This window comes from Mixophyes fleayi, chromosome 4, assembly GCF_038048845.1.
Source record: "Mixophyes fleayi isolate aMixFle1 chromosome 4, aMixFle1.hap1, whole genome shotgun sequence".
Taxonomy (NCBI): domain Eukaryota; kingdom Metazoa; phylum Chordata; class Amphibia; order Anura; family Limnodynastidae; genus Mixophyes; species Mixophyes fleayi.
In genome coordinates, this window is record NC_134405.1 from 171,429,106 (window position 1) to 171,450,019 (window position 20,914).

At 40.2% G+C, this 20,914-nt stretch overlaps 1 protein-coding gene across 5 annotated transcripts in view; it reads right to left on the reverse strand.

Annotated features, from left to right (window-relative positions):
• The window catches only part of CELSR1 (cadherin EGF LAG seven-pass G-type receptor 1), a 143,349-nt gene extending 123,627 nt beyond the window's left edge, over window positions 1-19,722 (reverse strand). For all 5 annotated transcript variants that reach the window (XM_075208856.1, XM_075208855.1, XM_075208853.1 and 2 more), the window contains exon 1: window positions 16,133-19,722. In XM_075208856.1, coding sequence (XP_075064957.1) covers window positions 16,133-19,553 — 3,421 coding nt within the window. In that variant the 5' untranslated portion in view covers window positions 19,554-19,722. The remainder of the gene's footprint in view (window positions 1-16,132) is intronic.
• Between the last annotated feature and the right edge of the window lie 1,192 nt (window positions 19,723-20,914).

Below are 20,914 nucleotides of genomic sequence, written 5' to 3' on the forward strand. Positions count from 1 at the left end.
ATAGAAGGAGGAATTTTGGAATGAAAGGGGCCTTTAAGATTTATTGGTACAAAGTGGTTTTGCTTTATTGTTCAAGAGCAAACTGAACTACCCACAGCAAACCTAGGCACCACATCTTCCCCTCAGTTAAATGTCTGTCTCTGCTGCCCTCCAATAAAGCGTCAAAGGGAGCTCCTCCAAAATGGTGGCTACAACTTCTCTTGCACCCGCCTTCCATTTCTGTATTACTACTGCTGCCAATGTTTTATTACAGACACTACCACCCGGTTTACGGCTAATACAGAAAGTACACGTCACGTAATTTGTCCTATAACCATAGGAGAACTGTTTCATTATGCTACTTCTTATGTATACAACTCAATTCTCTGTTTGTGTTATTGTTTTGTACAAAGTGTAACTTCTCTTGCTGTAGAGGTTAGGTGCAATTCTAAGTATTTGAATACAGTTTTAGATGGGTAAAATGCATTGATGGTAGTAAAAGTAAAACAAATTGACATCATTCTCCAGCCAAGCCCATTTGACATGTTAGAAGCTATGCTTATAGGGCTCCATAGGATCTTAATTCACCTAAGGACAAAACATATTGGGGTATATTTATGAAACTGCGGGTTTGAAAAAGTGGAGATGTTGCCTATAGCAACCAATCAGATTCTAGCTGTCATTTTGTAGAGTGCACTAAATAAATGACAGCTAGACTCTGATTGGTTGCTATAGGCAACATCTCCACTTTTTCAAACCCGCAGTTTAGTAAATCTAGTCCATAGTCTACGGCGCCCTGCTAAGTCCCAAGACCAGCCAAGCATCCCTTCTTCCCCACTTCTACCAACATACTGCGTTCCTTGAGCTGTTTACCCAATCGGGTCAAAGGTACCAATTAAATGGCGTGCAGAGCTTGCAAACCTGCATAGTGCCGCTTAAAACTGGCTTGAGCGCTTAGGTATAGCACATGTGGTCAGATAATAAACAGAAGGTGCCCAATCACAAAATAGTAGAGAAGGTTAGTAAAATAATAAAAGCAAAACTATGCACTGAAAAAAAAATTAAAGACAAAAATCAAAATCAAACTTGATATGTTTTTTGCTAGGTACAGGAAACGGTTTAGTGCAGACTTCTTAATGGTACATAAAAGGCACTCCCAGTCAACAATGATAAACACACAACAAATCACATAAAATGATTTGTTGTTTTACAATATGGCATTACACACTGTCATTAGAGTAATTCATGGAAGATTAATACTTTTTTGCTGAAGAATTTCCTAGCCTATGGCTTACTTGCAGAACACAATATACATGTGTACCCTACATGTTACCCTAGCCTAACCTCTGACATTTACAGTTTAATACGTGGTGAATAGAAAATCATTTCATTACATTGACACTGACATTTTAGTAAATAATATGTATTAGACACATTCACACACACACTTAGGGGAGACAAATAAAACTCTGGTTTAGAAGTTTACAGGAATAGCAAATTTTAAAAACAAAGTGACAAGGCTACAAATGTATCTCATCTGTTAAATATATTCTAATAAATGATCACCTATAGACATAATATAGACAATCCTCGCCAGTTTCTCAGATGGGAACTTGGTACAGCTTGCTTACTTATGACAATACCATACATAATTCCTGTAGGCCACACCCCTTTTGGGTTCCAAAAACTGGAACTATTGTGAGGTATGTACAAAACATTCTGAAGAGAATATACAGTAAGTTGCTCCTACATTAAAAGACATACATGATTCTTATTTAAAGTCAAATTAAATGTTACCCTTCCCCTTAGTCCTGAACCATGTTGGAAAAATATAATACTGCCACTAAGACCTGTCTCCATCTTTGGGTCACACAGTTGGTAGTCTTTACTGCCCACCCGTTTTCCAATCCAAAAGATTAGAAGGGGGTTGGGTGAGGGAAGAAAGCAACTGGCACTGCAGGAAGCAAGATAGCAGCTGCTCAGTTACTATTCACCAAAGGACTTCATGTGAGGAGTCCTGCAGAGCTGATAGTTAAATGGTGCTCTATAGAAAGGAGGAGTACATAGTGATGACTGCATATAGCCTGCAGTACCGATGAGCCGAAGATGGAGTAGGCTGTAAGTGAAAAAAACAATGTTTCTCCAGCAGTGATTCTGAATGAAGCTTTGCACAGCCAGGAAGTTAGGGGTAAGAAGGTTTGAAAGAAAAAATATTTTAAATGTATGTGCACCGGTTCTTTAAAGAGCGCACAAAATATGCAACATAAGTTGTTAATAACTTGATGAAACTAGGGGAACAAAAAAAAAAACAAAAACATTTAATTAAAAAAAAAAAAAAATTCTCATGAAACTATTTTATATATGCTTGTGACTGCTGCTGTTTGGGAGATACTCACTTTGGCTGTATAATGGCTGCACTGAATGGATGTCAATCTGGCTGATTACATTATTTGGCTTCCTGAACGTAAGTTCAATATAGTGTATTGTTCATTATGGTGCACTTTTAAATTCCTGCACCTACAGCAACTTCAAATTACGACTCTCAAAAATATATGCTGCACAGAGGATTCTAGCTGTACAATCCTGTTTTAGTGGATGCAAAATCATAGTTGCCAAGTGTACAGTAAAATTGGTCTTATTCAAATCTTGAATCTATTCTGCTGTGGGCATATTTGGAGAAAAAAAAAAAGGGTAACCCCTTAAATTAAACATTCAATATTAGGAACTGTAGTGCACTATTAGCATAAGCATAATATGCTTAGATATACCAGCAGCAAAGTGTCCATGGAAATTATTTTCAAGAATTGGTAACTATGTATATTACCAGAGGGAGTAAGATGTGTCTAGCAGCATCTAAATATCTGAGTTTAACGTACATTCAAAACATTGATCAACCTGTTATTTCTTATTCATTTGTTTATTCAGGTACTGCTAAAATAACAGAACTGCCGCTTTGCACTCAAGTTTACCAAATGTCAAAAGGGGCAAGTAAGAAATTGTTGGGTGATGGTTAATAATTCACTACATTGCTTACCCAAAAGCTAATCAGCCTGTCAAATTACCCTGAAGATTTAATGAGCAGCTAATGTCCCAACAGTCTGAGAACAGCAGCTGTGTGGGTAATGTTAGTATTTGAGAGATTCCACAACGTCAGGCTCATTTATACCTGTATATTTGTAGAAATACACTTTATGCCCATTGCTGGAGGCAAGATCCAGAGGCCGGGTGTCTATAATGCCACAACTACGCTACATACAGTGTAAAGGAATGTATTACACTGGCATTAAACAACAGCTGCAAAACAGGCATGCAAAGAAGTGCAGGTTACATGGTAAAATTGCCTGGAAGACTTTTTTACTATGTATACTGCACAATTTTATTGTGTAAATGTAAAATTACAATTTCATTTTATTCTATTAATCTACCAATTTCCACAGTTGTGGAGAGACTGCATTTCTTGTGCAATAGGATGGTGACAGGAGTCCCTTGTTCAGGGCTAAGAGCACAGACCATGCAGGATTTTCACTTCCATTTTGCTTTTCAGCTCAGCAGTACTTCCCATGGATGAGGTTACCGTGACCTTGAGGTAATTGTGATAGGGATATTTTGCATTCCCACTGAAAGTATTCTCCAACTATATATTATATATACACATGAATAGACATTGCATAATTGTACTTGTAACTGGAAAATTCTCTCCACCTTTTCACCAAGTCCTAAAAAGTATTTATTGCATACAGTACCCCTCCACAATGCAAAGTAAATGACTGGCCATGAAGGAGAGGTGGAATGTTACTTTACAGATAGACAGTTACATAACAAAAAATGCAACAGTATGAAGTTTATGGTACCTTCACCTGTCATCTGGCACAAAAAGGTGTGTACTGAACTGAATACATAGTTACCTGAAAAATTCTGCATCAATTTAGATTTAGGAACACTCATGAATTCAAAACCCAGTCTGTGAACTCTAAGGACCAGCTTTAAGTCTCATTTAACACAAAACAAAAGAAACCCCAAAATAAAATACAACGTTCAACTTCCCAGCAATTTGTGGATCTGGCAGGTCCTCCAATGTGTGTAACAATCCCTGTTAGCCATGAAGGTTTTGAAAGAACCAGTCGAGCTGTGACCTTATTTAGGACAATTGAAATTACCCTCAAACGCTCGGTGCTAACAGAAAGTTTTGGCTCATGAGATTAACATAAAATACATGCAAACATGATCTTAATAGTAAATGTCTACACCATAAAGGTTTAAATGTAAAATAAACAGCATACAAACATTGATAAGGCTCCCCTTGTGCTCTGCCCATACACAAAAATCAGCCAGTACAGTACATACAGTCGTGAGAGGTTGAAAGAAAAGATCGGACATTCTCTGAATCAGTGACTTGATAATGCACTTGTGAGACACTGCTCTCAGTAGGATTAGGTAACAGACTTGGCACAGTTATTAAGTAGGTATGCCAAGAGGGAAACAAAAGTGAACCAACTCTGCTACCTATCATTTCTGTACTATTTTATTCTAGAAACACAGATGAATGTCAGTCTAGCATGGGGGAAGTACACTCCCTGCAACAACAAATGAACACTTTCACTTTAAATAGGAAAATGTTTGATCTTGCAGTTTAGCACAAACAATATTAAACTCTAATTTGTATAACTCAGAATTCCATACTTCCATAATCCCCTATTTTCCAATAACCGTTGTACAGAGCATTTTGAGTCACAAATGTAAAGCAGTTTCAAAATTTAGTTTAAAAGCTTTCATAAGATAACCATTATACATATACTGGAAGTCATGTGGAAGGTGCTGTTGAAAGTGCAGCTGAAATCATAGAAATATGTCAAAATTTATTTCTTCGAATTGATTGTTGCTCCTGTCCATATTTTAGTGTATTTATCAACTGTTCATTTGCATTCTCCAAAAAGTTGTGCAAAAAAGATTTGATTACTTCATACAAAAACTCAAACAAAGGTGGGTTATAATTATGAATGTTTTTGAAATAATAAAGAAAATGCAAAGAACAATACAGCTAAAATATAGCTGTGGTAGAATACATAGCTACTTTTCTTTTTAGATTTGTAATTAGATAGAATTTTACTCATCTGCTTATTTCCGTAACCAGAGCACTGGTACTCCATGGTTCTGCTCACAGCCTCGGGCTAAAACCCGGATTGTGGGACACCGTGGAAGGGATGCGTGGGCAAAGGACCAATCAAAATGTGATTGGTCCTCCCATTCACGCCCATCACCCACGCCATTTTGAGTTAGATAACTAAAGAGTTTTGCCAGCTTTGTGTTGCAAAAACCCCAGGGGCTACCCCATATAGTTGTTTTTTTTCGGATGCCCTGGACAATGTAATCAATAGATGGTATGTGGTAGTGCTGCTTTAAACCACCATCTTACCAAATAAGGATATAAATGTAAAAGCAAAACAAAAAACACAACAATGAACATCTCCAAGTTTTGGGATAATATAGAATTGTTCATCTTTATTTCTGATTGCATCAATAGATCCTTTTTAATGCCTAGTAAAGTTATCATTTCTTTTAAGTATATATCATTATAGTAAGCTCCCAATTAATGAGATCTACAGATTCCACAGCAATGCACAAAGACCTTCCAACTACAGAGAGCTTAGCTGGCCTTCTGAGAGAACCTGGTCTGTCCCAATGTTGCATATATCAGAGAAAGGAAATCAGGTCAGCCTGCACATGTTTGTGTATGAACGCAGAATAGAAATTCAGCAATTTAACATGTCCACGAAAGCTGCTTCAACTTGCCAAATTTGAAAAAAAGTTGATTAAAAAAGCTGTCATATTTTGTTGTCTCTTTGCTGTCAAGTCATGCATAAACCAAAGTGCAGGCAGCGATTGCTTGGAGTGATTCCTGGATCATACATAACTGTGTAACTATTTTAGTATACAGTATCAGTAAAGGATTACCTTTAAATATTGTCAGCGTGGACATATTGTGCTGGTCCTCTGCTATTATAGTATGTTGTATTCTGCACCCACACTCCAAGGGTGCAGTTATAGAAAATGTTGATTTATATAATTATTCTATACAATCATTATGCAGCCTCCAATTGTCAAGACAATTATGCTGCTAAATTAGTTTACAGATTATTAGTCTGCTCAGGATAGAATAATTGACTTAATGGAGTTTTACATTTTGTGACATCTTTGGTAGTGCCCCTCTTACAGTACCTTATTGGGTGATTCCCCACTAAAGCTGGGTACACACTACAGGGTTTTTGTCAAATAATCAGCTCAACCAGCCAACATACGACCGCTCGTTCGAAAGTCGGGTCAGTGTATGTAGTGACACGATGGTTGAAAGTCTGCCCAAATGAACGATTGTCGCCTCATTTGGTTGGTCGTACCGTTCAATATTTTCGTTCTAATCTCCTTTCCGTTGTGTAGTGTGTATAAATTTCAGACTGATCCAACCAATGTTGCTTCAGTGTGTACGAAAATTAAAATCATTGCTCATGACAACATGGCTGTAAAAAGTCGCTAACGGGGCGGCTGCTCTTCCCTTTATCGTCTAAAACAAGGCTAGTGTGTATGTAGTCCATGGACCGAGCGATCGGACCATCGGTCGGATGTAAAATCGTTCGACATAAAAAGTTGCTGGTAAATTCTGCAGTGTGTACTCAGCTTAAGACAGGATAGGATTTAATGACCATGTTGTTTACCAACGGTGAGAGGAAAGCACTACGATTGCTGCACAGAAGACAGCCAGTGTGAGTACAGAACTGCAGCCATGCATTCAGGAACCACATTCTCTTCACTCCTCCTGTACAGCAGACAGACTACAGGGCAGGAGTAGAGCACTGTGAGGGCTCCTGTGCTGTTACATACCAGGAATGGACCTCCACCAAAGTGCTATATGGGGTAGAAGGCACTGAAGAGGGAGGGAATTCCTATAGAAAATAACCTCTTTAATTATAATAAAATGTACACAACAAGGTCAGATGTATGGGTTTATCAGGGAAGACCTAGCAAAACTGGACCTTGGAGTGTCACACAAATGGTATAATGTACTGCAGTGCCCCGCCGATAACAGGCTATTATGGAGAAAGTAATGCAAAGGTAGAAGCGCATACTTATACTCCATTCATACTGCACCAAAAACCCAGGTTTTTGCAGAGGCACGCTGTAAAACCCGGGTCTTGGTGCAGTATGAATAGTCCAACCACAAAATCCCGGGTCTAAAATCCCAGGACTTAGACCCGGGATTTTGCGAGGGGTAATTCCCGTGTTGGACCCCGCTAGCCTGCAGTATGAATGGTGCAACCCGTGTAATTCCCGGGTCTCACCATTCATACTGTAAAAAAATAAAATGTGGAAGTAAAAAAAAAAAGTTTTTAATTAATAAAAAATACATAACAAATGTTTACTTAACTTATTTTCAGCCAGCGGTGTCTCCGGTGCGTTGCTGGCTGTCAGGGGGACCTCTGGGTACTAAAATGACGTCATTTCTAGTCCATTAGAAATGACGTCATTTTAGTGCCCAGAGGTCCCCCTGACAGCCGGCAACACACCGGAGACACCGCTGGCTGAAAATAAGTTAAGTAAACATTTGTTATGTATTTTTTATTAATTAAAAACTTTTTTTACACTTTTTTTTTTTCTAAAACCCGGGTCGGGCAGGTGCAGTATGAACCCGCCCGACCCGGGAATCTTCTTATCTATACTGCCCTGTGCCCCGGCAATATCCCGGGTTAACAACCCGGGATATTGCCGGGGCGGCAATATGAAAGTGGTATTAGCTTGCAGCCACATCCTGCTCCATAACGGTTAGTATGGGACAGTCAAACTCGCTAAATATTCCACAAACTACTTAGATACTCTATACAGTGCCTGAACAAACATTAATGCACTGATTACTAGAAGTTAGCTGCACACTTCTCTCAGTGCCAGTCCTGTAATAGCCAGAGGCCTAATCATCATGATGACCACAAGTGTAACTACGTGGGCTATAATTTCCCCCACAACATGGAAAGAACCACTAATTTTTCCTCCACTATGAATGACATATATACTAAAGCTGCTGCTCTTAATGAGTCCTTGACATAAAGTGACGGCAAACTTTTCAATTGCTAAGTGCAATAACAACAAACATGTAAAAATATACATAAGACTACAAATCGTTGTAATCTAGGAATACAGTACTGTAAAATGAAGGTGATTTTTCACACAGCAATACACAAACTGCACTAGAAACAGTATTAGATTTCACAGTGCTACAGGTCAAAGGTTAGTTGAAAACATGTAATTTGGAATGTTTCTAGTAGCTAGTGTTACAAAGATTTATTTAAGAAAAACTGAAGATAAAAGTTTAATGGAACCTGAATAAAATGAACATTGAATAGCAAATCTAATAAAATGGACATTGCATATCATAGAGCATATTACAGGTAAGTGTAGAGGACTCTTGACGGTCAGTCAACAGTGTGCTTTAGCGCCATTCATTCTCACACAGTCCTTCTATAGGCCTATGTGCTTTTTAACATGGTAGCTTTCTGTCTTAAGGGGATTTCTGCCTGGCTGTTAGTAACTTGCTGGGTTGAAGGTCACAGGTGAAAGAAGGCAAGGGCCTAAGGGACTATTACATTCAATATCCTGTCACCTAAATTACAGGTTGTTCCACTGAAAGGAATGACCAGAATATTACATTCCAGAGATTTATAAACACACATGACAAACCACGGTGCCCTCAAACTTCACCATAGTCTTTTTCACCACTGTATCGGAGACCTAATCTTGGTAAACTTGCAATAAATTTTGAAAGCACTAGATAGATACAAATGTTCAAGGTTCTAATGTGACAACACAGTACAAGTGCAGATTTCTATATAGTATATTTACACACCTATTTTTCAAAATGTTCATGCAATATTGAGAAAGCACCTTGAACCTAGTGCAACATCTAACACATAATTTAAGGGGGAAAAAAAATCTATTATATATTTGTAATTTGATTGTATTCTGGAATGTAACATAATATATAATGTTTATTATAGTAATACATTAAGCGGCTGCTAATAATTTTAATAGTCTGCTATACCCAATGATAGTACTGCTGAACCCACTCAGATGCAATGGGATTAAATAAACTGTGAGGAGATTAGAATATCCCCATGGCACTCCAATGTGAATAAAATACTCCAGCATAGCTCCCGAGAGTACTCAGCACCACAGGTGCTGCTGAGCACTCTGGGTGTTCTCACGAGACGGTTGTCAAGCTCCACGCTGCATTTAGCACTAAAAGGACACCTCCTAATGTAACTTAACTACCCAATCCAGTGAACAAATTTGCAAACAAAATAACAAGACTGAAATTGTAGACGATGGGATTAAACATCATGTTGAAATACATTTTTTATGGCATGGAATGTCACAAAGATCAGCCTTTCCAAACATTATAAGACCTTAAATTCAAAGAAAATTTGTAGGCGGTCTCTCTCTCTTTTCACACTCATGCTATGTTATAGTTTAGCTGGCAATAGAGAGGGTCCTTTAAAACAAATAGTCAAATGTTATTTGTTGCTGGCAGAAGTACATAGAGCTTCTCAAGTGCTTTGACACAAAGATATAGTTATTATTTTGACATATAACACCTGTGTTCTGCTTGACAAACTGGAAATCACTGCTTTAAACACTGAAGTTACCAGAACAGATCTGTGTTTTAAAGCAGTTCTATAACATCTCCTTATAGTAACAGACCCAAGTGTGAAGTTATGTTTATACTCGTTCATTTCTTCTAGACTGTAAATACAAGAATAGCAGGAAGATCCATTAGGCAACCAAAGCTTCTGCCCAGGGCCCTGTGGGCTCTAAAGGTCCCAGATTATAATACACATACACACACCATCTATAGCATGTATTTAATGTCCCTTGAGTCTAGGCATATAACAAGCAGTACACTCCAAGGACAAATAAGTGCCATCTATAAACCATTTTCTTTCTGCCCAGGCATGCCCCCATTTCGCCAACAACACTCCTCCATTGTGATACACTACCACCACTTTTGGGATTCAAACATCTGGACACTTTATTTCTTCATATTTGAGTTTTGGAAAATAAGTGGGATCTACAGTTCAGCCAAGTCAAAGAAAATGTCATCTACGGAATCAAATGGACAGTGTCTATCCACCAACACGGCAATGAGACTTATTGCTACAGTTTGAGCAATCAGTCACAGAAGAATATTGTGTGTGTGTGTGTGTGTGTGTGTGTTTTGCAGGTTCCACACCATGGAATGTGACATTGGTTAGCTGTGGCTTGTTGGACTAGAGATGTAACTGACCAAAACCTCATCACATTCCACAGCAGAATGCACCTGCCACCCTCCCCCCTTTTGTGTAATGTTCCTTGTGCTTGCTAATAATAATAGCAGCAACTGGGCGTGTCGCCTTTTATGTGCTCTTTAAAGAAGCCAGAAAAGCCATGGATAAAAATCCAACCTCATGAATACATTAGTTAGGCAGTGCCTCCTAATATATTGGCTGCAAAATGGTTCAGCCTATAAAATGGATGCCTCCGCTGTGCTTAGGTGCCAGGTCTACTTTATCCATAAACATTTTAAAAACACATTGATTTAGAGTAAGTATTATGTCCCATTAAAATATATGAAATAGACAAAATGCAACGCTATAAAACCATAAAGATGACATACATATATTTGTTGTCTGCAGCAGGAAGAAAATTACCACCGTCAAAAAGTAAAACATATCCAGAATTTGCAAGTATCCAGGAAATTGCAAGGAGAGAGAGTGACACATAAAACCATATTGTACAATTGCACTACTTCTCTACAGGTGTGATGCCACATTGCCTCTGACACCCAATGCTCCTTTAGTACATTAGTGGGCCAAAAACAGAGATATACATACACATGTCAATTTATTATTACATTTTTAGCATTTGGCCAAGCAAAATTAGAGAACTATTAGTGAGCAAGATAATTGTATTGCTTGGGCTAGTTCATGCTTTGATTTAGCCTAGCACTGTGCGGCTGGCGTTAGATGGATGCTTTGAATGCGAACACTTTTCTAGCTAGCATTCGTAGCACTGACATTACTCTGTGCTGAGCCATTGAAGTGAATGAGTAAGGCTCAACCCTGTCACAGATGAGCCATTAAACTCTGAAGATGCTGCATGCAGTGTTGTCTGAGCATAATTGCTTCCGTATGACAAGAGAAAAGTGTTCCCCATTCACTAAAAGGTGTCAGCAGAGCTTTTGCTTACACTCTGCAGCATGGATGACCTCTATAAATGTTAAAATAATCCTAAATTCTGACTTGTTTTTTTAAATTAACCCAGATATTAGTACTAACTTGGCGAGACTGCAATTGTCCATTTTCTATGGCCCTGATGACAACTATATATTATATTAGCCCACTGACAAATATCCATTCAAATGCAACAAAAGACTTTTATTGTGCTCAACATAAAGCCAACAATCCATGCTTCCTTTGAAATTCATATTTTTGCAGTAGAACATATACTGTTGTAATTCACAATTGGGCATAGTGGTCTGAAAGGCTTGAAGGGCGAACATTCCATAAAAAAACTGTGCCAGCACAGAAGTCAGCTCAGCTGGAAATTAAATTGTTGCAGGTAACATTTCATGATGACACAGTATAAGAACTCCTGCTACATCTGTATGCTATAGAGGTTTCCCATGTCCTACAGTGCTGAATGACCAGAAAATTTGTTGTGAAAACACTAAGGAACTGTTTATGGACAGTTCCCCAACTGTTGTGTTATTTACAAGCAGAAGAAGAAAACTCCTCTCAGTGTAGAAGGACAAATGCTGCCAAAAGCTCTTTTTCCCATGAAAAATATGCACAATTGTGCGAATAAAAAAAAAAAATCAAATAGCAGGCATTGCATTTCAAGATTAACTTGGTTTTGACTGATACGTTTGTAAAGTGATACAGAATTTCCTTATCCAATTATACAAAAGACTAGTTCTAAACGATCTGTCCTAACATGTCAATCCTGGCTCTAGCACAGCTCCTCAGCCTCTCAGAGAAATCTTTCAGTAGCTCTGTTTAGTCTGTGTCTGTCCACTGTCTGTAGATAAGAAGGTAGTGTTTATGATGACAATGTAATAGGCATGCTGTAATCCTGTAACAGTGCTAAGAGAACCATTACATGACTTCATGAAAGGTTTTTTAATTCACTTGTAATAAATTTTAATACAGTAAACATATTACATGGGTTCAGGCAGAACATACCATGCCTTATTTCTATACCAAATATAATCTAGGCATGTGCTATAATGTTATATCTTGATACAACATATACTTTGGGGACTATTTATCAAAGCTTTTCCCCCTGTTAAATCCCCAAAAAGAACAGTTTCTGGGGATTAACAGCTAAATTGCTATTTATGATTGTAGCATTGCAGCAGATATCTCAGATATTTGCTGCTTTGCATCTCTTATCGTTTTTTTGAGCACTCCCCATAACAGTGTATGGGGAGTGCTTAGTAACGTTATTTAACAATTAACAAAATTAACTTTTCAATCATGTTAATGTACGCCAGCTCAAGCTGACGTAAATTAACACAGCTGATGATCCACTGCCGACAGCTCTACGCTGAAGAGCAGAGCTGCACAGCGCACGTGTGAAGGGATCATGTGATCCCTCTCTGTGCGCATGCCTGAGCTTTTCAGTCCGCGCATACGCACAGGGATTCAAAGCAAGCCGGAAACTACACCACAGAGGACCGCAAGTGAAGAGCCCATAAAAAAGCAAGTGGAAGACTTCACAGGAACAGACATTTTTCGGGAACGACTGTTCCTGTGTTGATTTTTTTATAAATATGAGATATCTTTCAATCCTCATCTATGCAATGAGAATTGAAAAGTATCTTTCATAACATGCAGTGCTACATAAATACCCCCCTGTGTGTTCAGATATGGTTGCTACATTTGTATAGTACATATATAAATTTGTGGAAAAGGGCAGCTGAATGTATTGGTCTCAGCCTGGATAATTTAATATTGGATTCCTGTACTTCAATGCATGGTGGCTATACAGTATTCTTTCTGCTGGTTGCTAACTAAGTGCCAATTCAATGTAACCTGCCTAGAACAGCAGTGTACACATGGTTTAGAACACTAATTACTTATTATTTGTAAACTTGTTTAAAAGTAAAAGAATTTACAGAATACGAATGTTCAACAAACATTAAGGGACTACACATACTATGCAGCTTATGTGCTTTTTTTTCTTTTAAACCTGATTAAAAAGAAATAATTTCAATAATAATGTGATAATACATAGTGGTGAATGTATTTGCTGCATGACAAATATTGAAAGTGTATTGTAAGTGCAATCAATAAGTGCTTGATCAACAGATAAGTAAGTTGAGGTCTGCTTAAACTGCTTTTACCTTAAGTTTAACACAAGGGAAAGTGCCCCAGGTGGGTGTATAGGCACCCATGAATACATACACTAAAAAAGGGCCTAGGCTGTATGTGGCGTAAAAGTGTGAGCAGGGGTTGTCTAATTTAGGACAAATTATAAAGTATTATAGTGCAACATGTTTCCTCTTCTGATGGCCTGCTGATCTAGAATGTCACAATTGTGGGGGGGGGAAACTTTGTGACAGTCCAAGACTTGTTTATGATGATGATCACTGTTTGTTAACAAACATCTTGCATGACAATATAAAATATATATAATATGCTGAAAATGAAATACAATTTAATGGCGTGCACATGGGCTGTTTTTAGCCACCAAAGCTGTGCCCTTTTTTTTCTGGCAGACACAGGATTGATATTGGTACTCTACTAAGAGAAAAAGCACAGCCCAGGTACCAGGGCTTCTTCATCCTTTCTTCCCGATATAGGTGAAAAAATGGATACAGCATATTTAGATCCAAGCTGGCAGTGTGCACTAGCACTTACTAACAGACCACCTCTGAATGCAAGTTTTACAAATGTGCCTAATTGTCTCACTGAAGTTTCATCTTTCATCATAGGATCCTGACCCAATTACTTGTCACTTCTGGATGCTAATGTTTTGTGTTGAATAAAGTCTACATTTACTTAGTATGCTGCTTACACAGTGCCGAAGTGTTTTACATTGCCTTAAAATAATATAGAATACACACTATGCTATGATTCAGAAAATGATTAAGTGTACAAAACAACTTTTTTAAGCAAAGAAAATATAACAATTTACAATGGTGGAAATCCCTACAACAGTACTCGATTGCATCTAAACATTAGCTACTGGTACATTAATGCTTAGGAATATTTTATGGTTATTGATGGTTGTGTTTTTTCTGGCCTTCCATTGATGCCTGATTGGCTCCTACATTTTATCACGTTGTGTCTATTGCTACTTTAGCGTTGCACTCTCTCTTTGTACTAGAAGTCAAAAATGGACACAAAACAAATAAAATGTAGCAGGAATTATCTTACACAAAAAAACATCCAAAACAAAAAACACACCAATAACAGAATAATGCCAATATTTTTGTCATTTCAAGATTATTTTCATGCAAAGGCATAAAATATTGTGCAACCCAGCAAATAAACAAGAGGACATTGCACATACAAAATAAAACAAATCCCCAGCAACGCTACTAAAAAATCCACAACAAGCAACTTACCCTGGCATGTTACTCTTACAGAGTAACGGACACATAAGGAGGACATGATATTGGTACATGGGTGTCAGTTCTTCGTTTCTAAGTAGCAACGTTTCCATAAGTGAGTTTGTATATTTGTCAAATAGATTTATACTGTGTCTCTTCTCTATACACAATCACTCTTTCTGAAGACAGCTAAACAGATAAGATCACACATGTCGGAAAGCTTGGAGCAGTAGGCAGCGCTTTACTATACATTCATAAAGCACATGCTATTGACTTCCAGTGAATCTCCTCATACAGCAAACAAACAAACATATAAACTGAACCACATGGGAAGCATGCTGAGTATGAACGCATTTGCATCCAAATATGCAGAAATAAAATGCACTCACTAAATATATATTAAAAAAACAAACACAATTACAAGTATATGCAAAGTTGGATAACGTCTGCAACAGTATCATATGTGCCAGATTTACATCAGATACACTTACACCCAATTCTTTAAACATTTATTTTGATAGTGAAATATTCATTCGCCAATAGGTAAAAATACAATGTTTTTAAAAAAAATAAAAAATGATATATATATATATATATATATATCTCTCGAGTACAACCGGTTTAACTCTTCTGCTCCTATATCAAACATACAAAAGAAACAAAACTTGCTAAAATACCCTTGCATAACCACCATATATACACATGCAATGAACACAGCACCTATCAGATTCAGCTGTGAATCTGCAATCAGCCAATCAGAAGCTGTTAGCTAGTGCTTTCAACTATAGTCATCAATAGTGTGCATTTACACCTGCATTCAGGCACACACAATTGATGCAGCTTTGACAGGCATATATGAGTCTCCGCATCTGTTCACAATTATGCAAAAGGCCATACTATAATCAATCTAAGTTACCCCCCCTCCCCCACCACACACACATTCCCACCTCTCTTGTCACAGGCAGATGCGGGTGTTATATTTGAGAAAATCTCAATGTAACCATGTACATCAGGGGCAAGCGCAGGGTTTGTAGAGGGGGGTTTCCACACCACGCCGCCAGTGGGCGTGACGAGCATGTATGGAGGCGTGGCTATAATTTTAGACAGAGCTTGGCTGCTCTCCAACTATCCCCATAATATACAAGGGCAATGCTGCGTGCAATACTGTTAGGTGCACGCAGCTCTTCCTTTTCAAGCAGTGTGAAACAAGGGCAGGGTCCAACCACCTCAATTGTACAGTGCCCCAGGCTTGGAGGGGGGTTTCCAGGCACTAGAAGCCCCCCCCTCCCCTCAGTTTGCCTATGTACATGTGGCCTATTTTATGGGCAATTTACGCCACTCAAATGTGTGTATGTCCAGCTCAGTATCAGCCCCCATGTGTGTAAGGTTGTCTACGTCATCAGTTATAATCCTAATAACACTACAATTTCATGTTAATAGCCATTATTGTCAGATGTGGATAAAAACACCACTTATTTATCAATATAATAGTAATGATAAAAATCAGCAGTAACTTACCAGAAACTGAGACCCGCATGAGGGCTTCAAGGGGTCTGTTGTTGTCCAGGTCCCGACTCAGCTTCAGGTCTCCAGTGGATGGGTCCAGTATGAGAAGATTTAAATCATTTCCTTGTACAAAGCTGTAATGCAGAGTGTCAGATACATCAGGATCATATGCAGGGATTTTCCCGATGACCCCTGATGGAAAGCTGTTGGACTTATTGGTTACATAGTTGTTAAAAATGATTTCAAAGTCTTGCAGGACAGGGTCATTGTCATTCTTGTCCAGCAACTTGACATGGACAGTGGCTCTGCTCACCAAAGGAGCAGAGGTGGCTTGGACCACAATTACATATTCTGTCTTCACTTCATAGTCCAGGTCAACTAGAGCTGTTAGGTCTCCATTGAACAGATCTAACTGGAAGACCTCTGGGTTGTTACCTTCCACTATTTGGTACATGATTTGAGCATTGGTTCCTTCATCTGGGTCAGAAGCAGTTATTCTGGCCACAACAGACCCAACTGGGCTATTCTCCTCCACAAAAATATCCAGCTCATCTTTTTCAAAGACTGGGGGATTGTCATTGATATCTAGAACAGTTATCTGGATGTCCATTGGGGCTTTCAGGGGTGGGTTTCCTCTGTCCACTGCAAAGGCTTTGAGGTTGTATACAGGCACATTTTCTCTATCCAACCGACGATTGGTCCTAATAATACCGGAAGTAGGTTCAATGTAAAAATCTCCATCTCCATCATCTCCTCCCTGGAAGGTATACATGACCCTTCCATTCATACCAGAATCCCTGTCTGTTGCAGATATTTGAAGCACACTTGTGGAAATTGGTACGTCCTCAAACACAGCACCCTGGTATCTGTCCCTCAAAAACTGAGGCATATTGTCATTGGCATCCAAAATCAGTATCTCTACATATGTGGTGTCAGACTTCTGTGGAATGCCATTATCCTTAGCAGTCACAGCCAGTGTGTAAGATGCCTGGTCCTCATAATCTAATTCTATTAACGAGGTAATGGTTCCAGTATTTGGATCTATCCTAAACTGGGGAATGTTATCTTCCATGGTATATGTTATTCTAGCATTTTCCCCTGTGTCTTCATCAGTTGCACTTATGGAAACAATAGATGTACCTATAGGTTTGTCTTCACTCACACTCACTGTGTAATGTGAGCTCTGAAACACAGGTCTGTGGGTATTGGCATCAGTGACATTAATGAACACAAGGACAGTATCAGAACGAGTCCCATCAGAGGCTGTGACAGTGAGAACATACTGCCTCTCTTGTTTGTAATCCAGAGGTAGAGCTAAGGTGATCAGTCCACCCCCACTCTGGCTTGTAATAGCAAAACGGTTTCTGGTGTTCCCACTTGTGATTTGGTAAGTCACCACACTGTTTACATCTCTGTCCACAGCTGTCAGGGTGAGAACACTACTCCCCACAGCAGCATCCTCATTGATCCTCAGTTGGTAGACCTTCTCAGTAAAGGTGGGGTTGTTATCATTGACATCCAGAACTGTTATAGTCACACTGGCCGAAGAAGTCAAAACTGGGTCTCCATTATCTCTTGCCTCAACTCCAAAGGTATAAAACTCTACTGTCTCTCTATCTAGCTCTGAAGACACTGTAATCCAACCAGTGTTATTGTTAATGACAAAGGGGAAATTAGGAGGGATGTCCGTTAAACTGTACTGTATGCGAGCATTATCCCCAGAATCTGCATCATTAGCCTGGATATGAACTACAGAGTATCCTATTGGAACATTCTCCAGAACAGTTGCTTGGAAGGGGGTGCTGACGAAGATGGGCGCATTATCATTTACATCTAAAACTTGCACTGACACCATACCAGTTGTGTTTATTAGTGGTGGCCGTCCACCATCTTGGGCCTTGATCCTCAATGAGTATTCCCTGACAGCCTCATAGTCCAAGGGGTAAATTACATCTATGTCACCTGTGAATGAATGGATATAGAATTGCCCTTTGATGTTGCCACTTACAATGCTATAGTGGACAATGGCATTGTTTCCCTTGTCCTTGTCTGTTGCCTGAACCTGCAAAATTTTAGTATTGGGACTGACATTTTCAGGCACCTGTACTACATAGCGTTTCTCAGTAAATTGGGGGTAGTTATCATTTTCATCTTCTATGTAGATGTACACAGTGGCTGTGGCACTTTTTGGACCTGGGTCCTTGCCCTGGTCATTGGCTTCGACTATAAGTTGGTAATCAGTAACTGTTTCCCTATCCACCAATGCCCTGGTCCTCACTACACCAGACCTAGGGTCTATTTCAAACACTGCATTTACACCATCTGCATTAACCAGTCTGTAAAGCATATTGGCATTAGAAGGGGCATCTCCGTCTGTGGCCCTGATGGTCATCACTTCGTAGCCCACTTCCAGGTTTTCCCTAATGTTTTCCCTGTACTCAGACTGCTCAAACACTGGGACATGGTCATTGGTGTCACTTACTGTCACTGTCAGATAGGTGATGGCCGATCTCCTGGGAGAACCGAAGTCTGTTGCTGTCACCTTAAACACATGAGTGTCCTTGGTCTCCCTGTCTAGTGCCTGAGTGGTGGTGACAGTCCCAGTCTCAGGATCTATCTCAAAGTAGTCATTGGACCGGCTGTCAAACAAAGCTTCCATGAAGTACTCCACCCTGCCCGCATCTCCCAGGTCCTGGTCCGTAGCACGCAGGGAGGTCACCCGTGTCCCCGCCGGCTCATTTTCGGGTACGGAAGCTTGGTAATTGTGCAGCTGAAACTGCGGGTTGTTATTGACGCTTCTTTTCAATCTCCTTCTCCCAAAGGACACCCCCCAATCCTTGTCTTCTGCTACCAGCCTGACCCGCACTAGTAGCCGCCGCCGGGCGCCAGCAGCCGCGCACACCAGGTGCACAGAAGTCCCCGAGTCCACGCAGCGCAAAGTGGAGTGCGGCGACCCCCGCAACCTGCAGTCCGATGCGCCCAGCACCGCGCTCAGCAATTCCCGAGTCCGGTTTAAAAGGTCTGGGATGCAGCGGGACATCCCGGGATGAGCTCTATACTCCACGTCCACATCGGGCTCGCCCAGCCCGGTATCCGCACTCTTCCTCCGGTGCTTTATGTAGCAGCCCTGTCCGTACACATGTCCCTGCAGCCTGATGGATATAGACGTCAGTTGGCTGCGGGAGGTGAGCTGCAGATACACGGGCTGAGACAGTGACGAGAGCCGCTCACAACTGGTGCTCAGCCTGAGTCTTCCCTGCCCGATCACCTCCACATCCTCCCTCATCACTTTGGGTCCCCGCAAGCGGTAAGTCCAGTCCAGTCCCAGGGACAGGTTGACTCCTCCGGTGGTCCCGGGATGAAGTTGGATATCCAGCCCTCCCGCCGGCTGCAGCACCCCGAGTACAGTGACCCACAAGCAGAGCGCCCACATCTCCTGGTCAAGAACACGTCCGGCCACTGTCCATCAAGTCCCCTCACACCGGGCTGGGGGGCGGCATGCCGGGGCACACACGGAAACTTTACTTAATTTCCACGTTAACTTTAAAAGTGATTTCAAGATGGCTCCAACCCCCTCACCCTGTGCAGCTCCTCTGCTCTCCTCCTCCTCCCCCTGCAGACCAGATTAGCATAAACCTGCTCTCTATCTATCCACCCTGCTGGGAGCTTCCCACAGCAGCCCCCATTCACCTCAATGCGGGAGGGGCCATTGGAGCTAGTAGTGCACATCATCCTCCGCATTGCCCTGTACACTATCACACTGCATGTCCGAGCTTATGTACATGTCTTTCCCCCGTAGAGGTAATGGAGTCCCTATCATTTAATTTAAACTCATTTATTGCTGTGGATCCATAGCATCCTGCTGAAAAGATGTATATTCATTTTATGCACGAATTGCCCAAGTGTTCTCTGTCTCTTTGTGATCTGTATCATTACTGTCCTGTCACTATTATTTGTAATATGTCCTTATGCTACAATCGTATGACCTCTTTGTATATTGAATGGTAAAGCTGTGCTCCCACATGCGGTATTTTACAGGTCTTTGGTGGGTGTATGTTGGATTCCCAGTTTCAGTCCCCCACCCCCACACAGACTGCTGTCCCCACCTGTTCCTCTAGCTGAATATTGTACTGCCAGAGAGCCGGGATTTATCAATAGGATGTGTTCTTAATCATTGTATCCAATACATGGCAGTCACCCTACACGCAGTAGTGTAGTCTCCATACATATATAATGATGAATACTGAGAGCATGAGAGAGTAATGTGGGTCCAGTGTGTCATAAATCCACTGAAAGGGACTGCTGGGCGGGGGTGGGTGGGGGCAGGGAGTTTCTGTTCAATTGGCAATGCCAAACCAGACAACTACTTCACCAGCCATGGGTATATCCATACACAGACATTTATTATTCTAAATGTTTATTTTCACTTGTGTACTCGGAGTTAAGTGATTGCGCCCCCCCCCCCCTAAAAGAAGTCATCTGTTGGCAGTAATATAGTGTTTTATTAGGAAAATATGCTTCCTAATATTTATATAAAATTATATAGTTATTCAATTTGTATTCATTAGTTATATATGGGGAGGGGTGTTAGCGATATTTTTTTTCTCTTGTATAAATAAGGTCAAATAAATATTTCCATCACCACCGATGAAACTCTGCTTTGTGCTACATTATCCAGCGAAAGCACCGATCGCGCCTGCCCGGCTATGGGCAGGCGTGATCGGCTATGGGCAGGCGTGATCGGTGAAAGAAACTTTGTCACATACGTCTTAAATGTATTGTTAAAAAGACCGA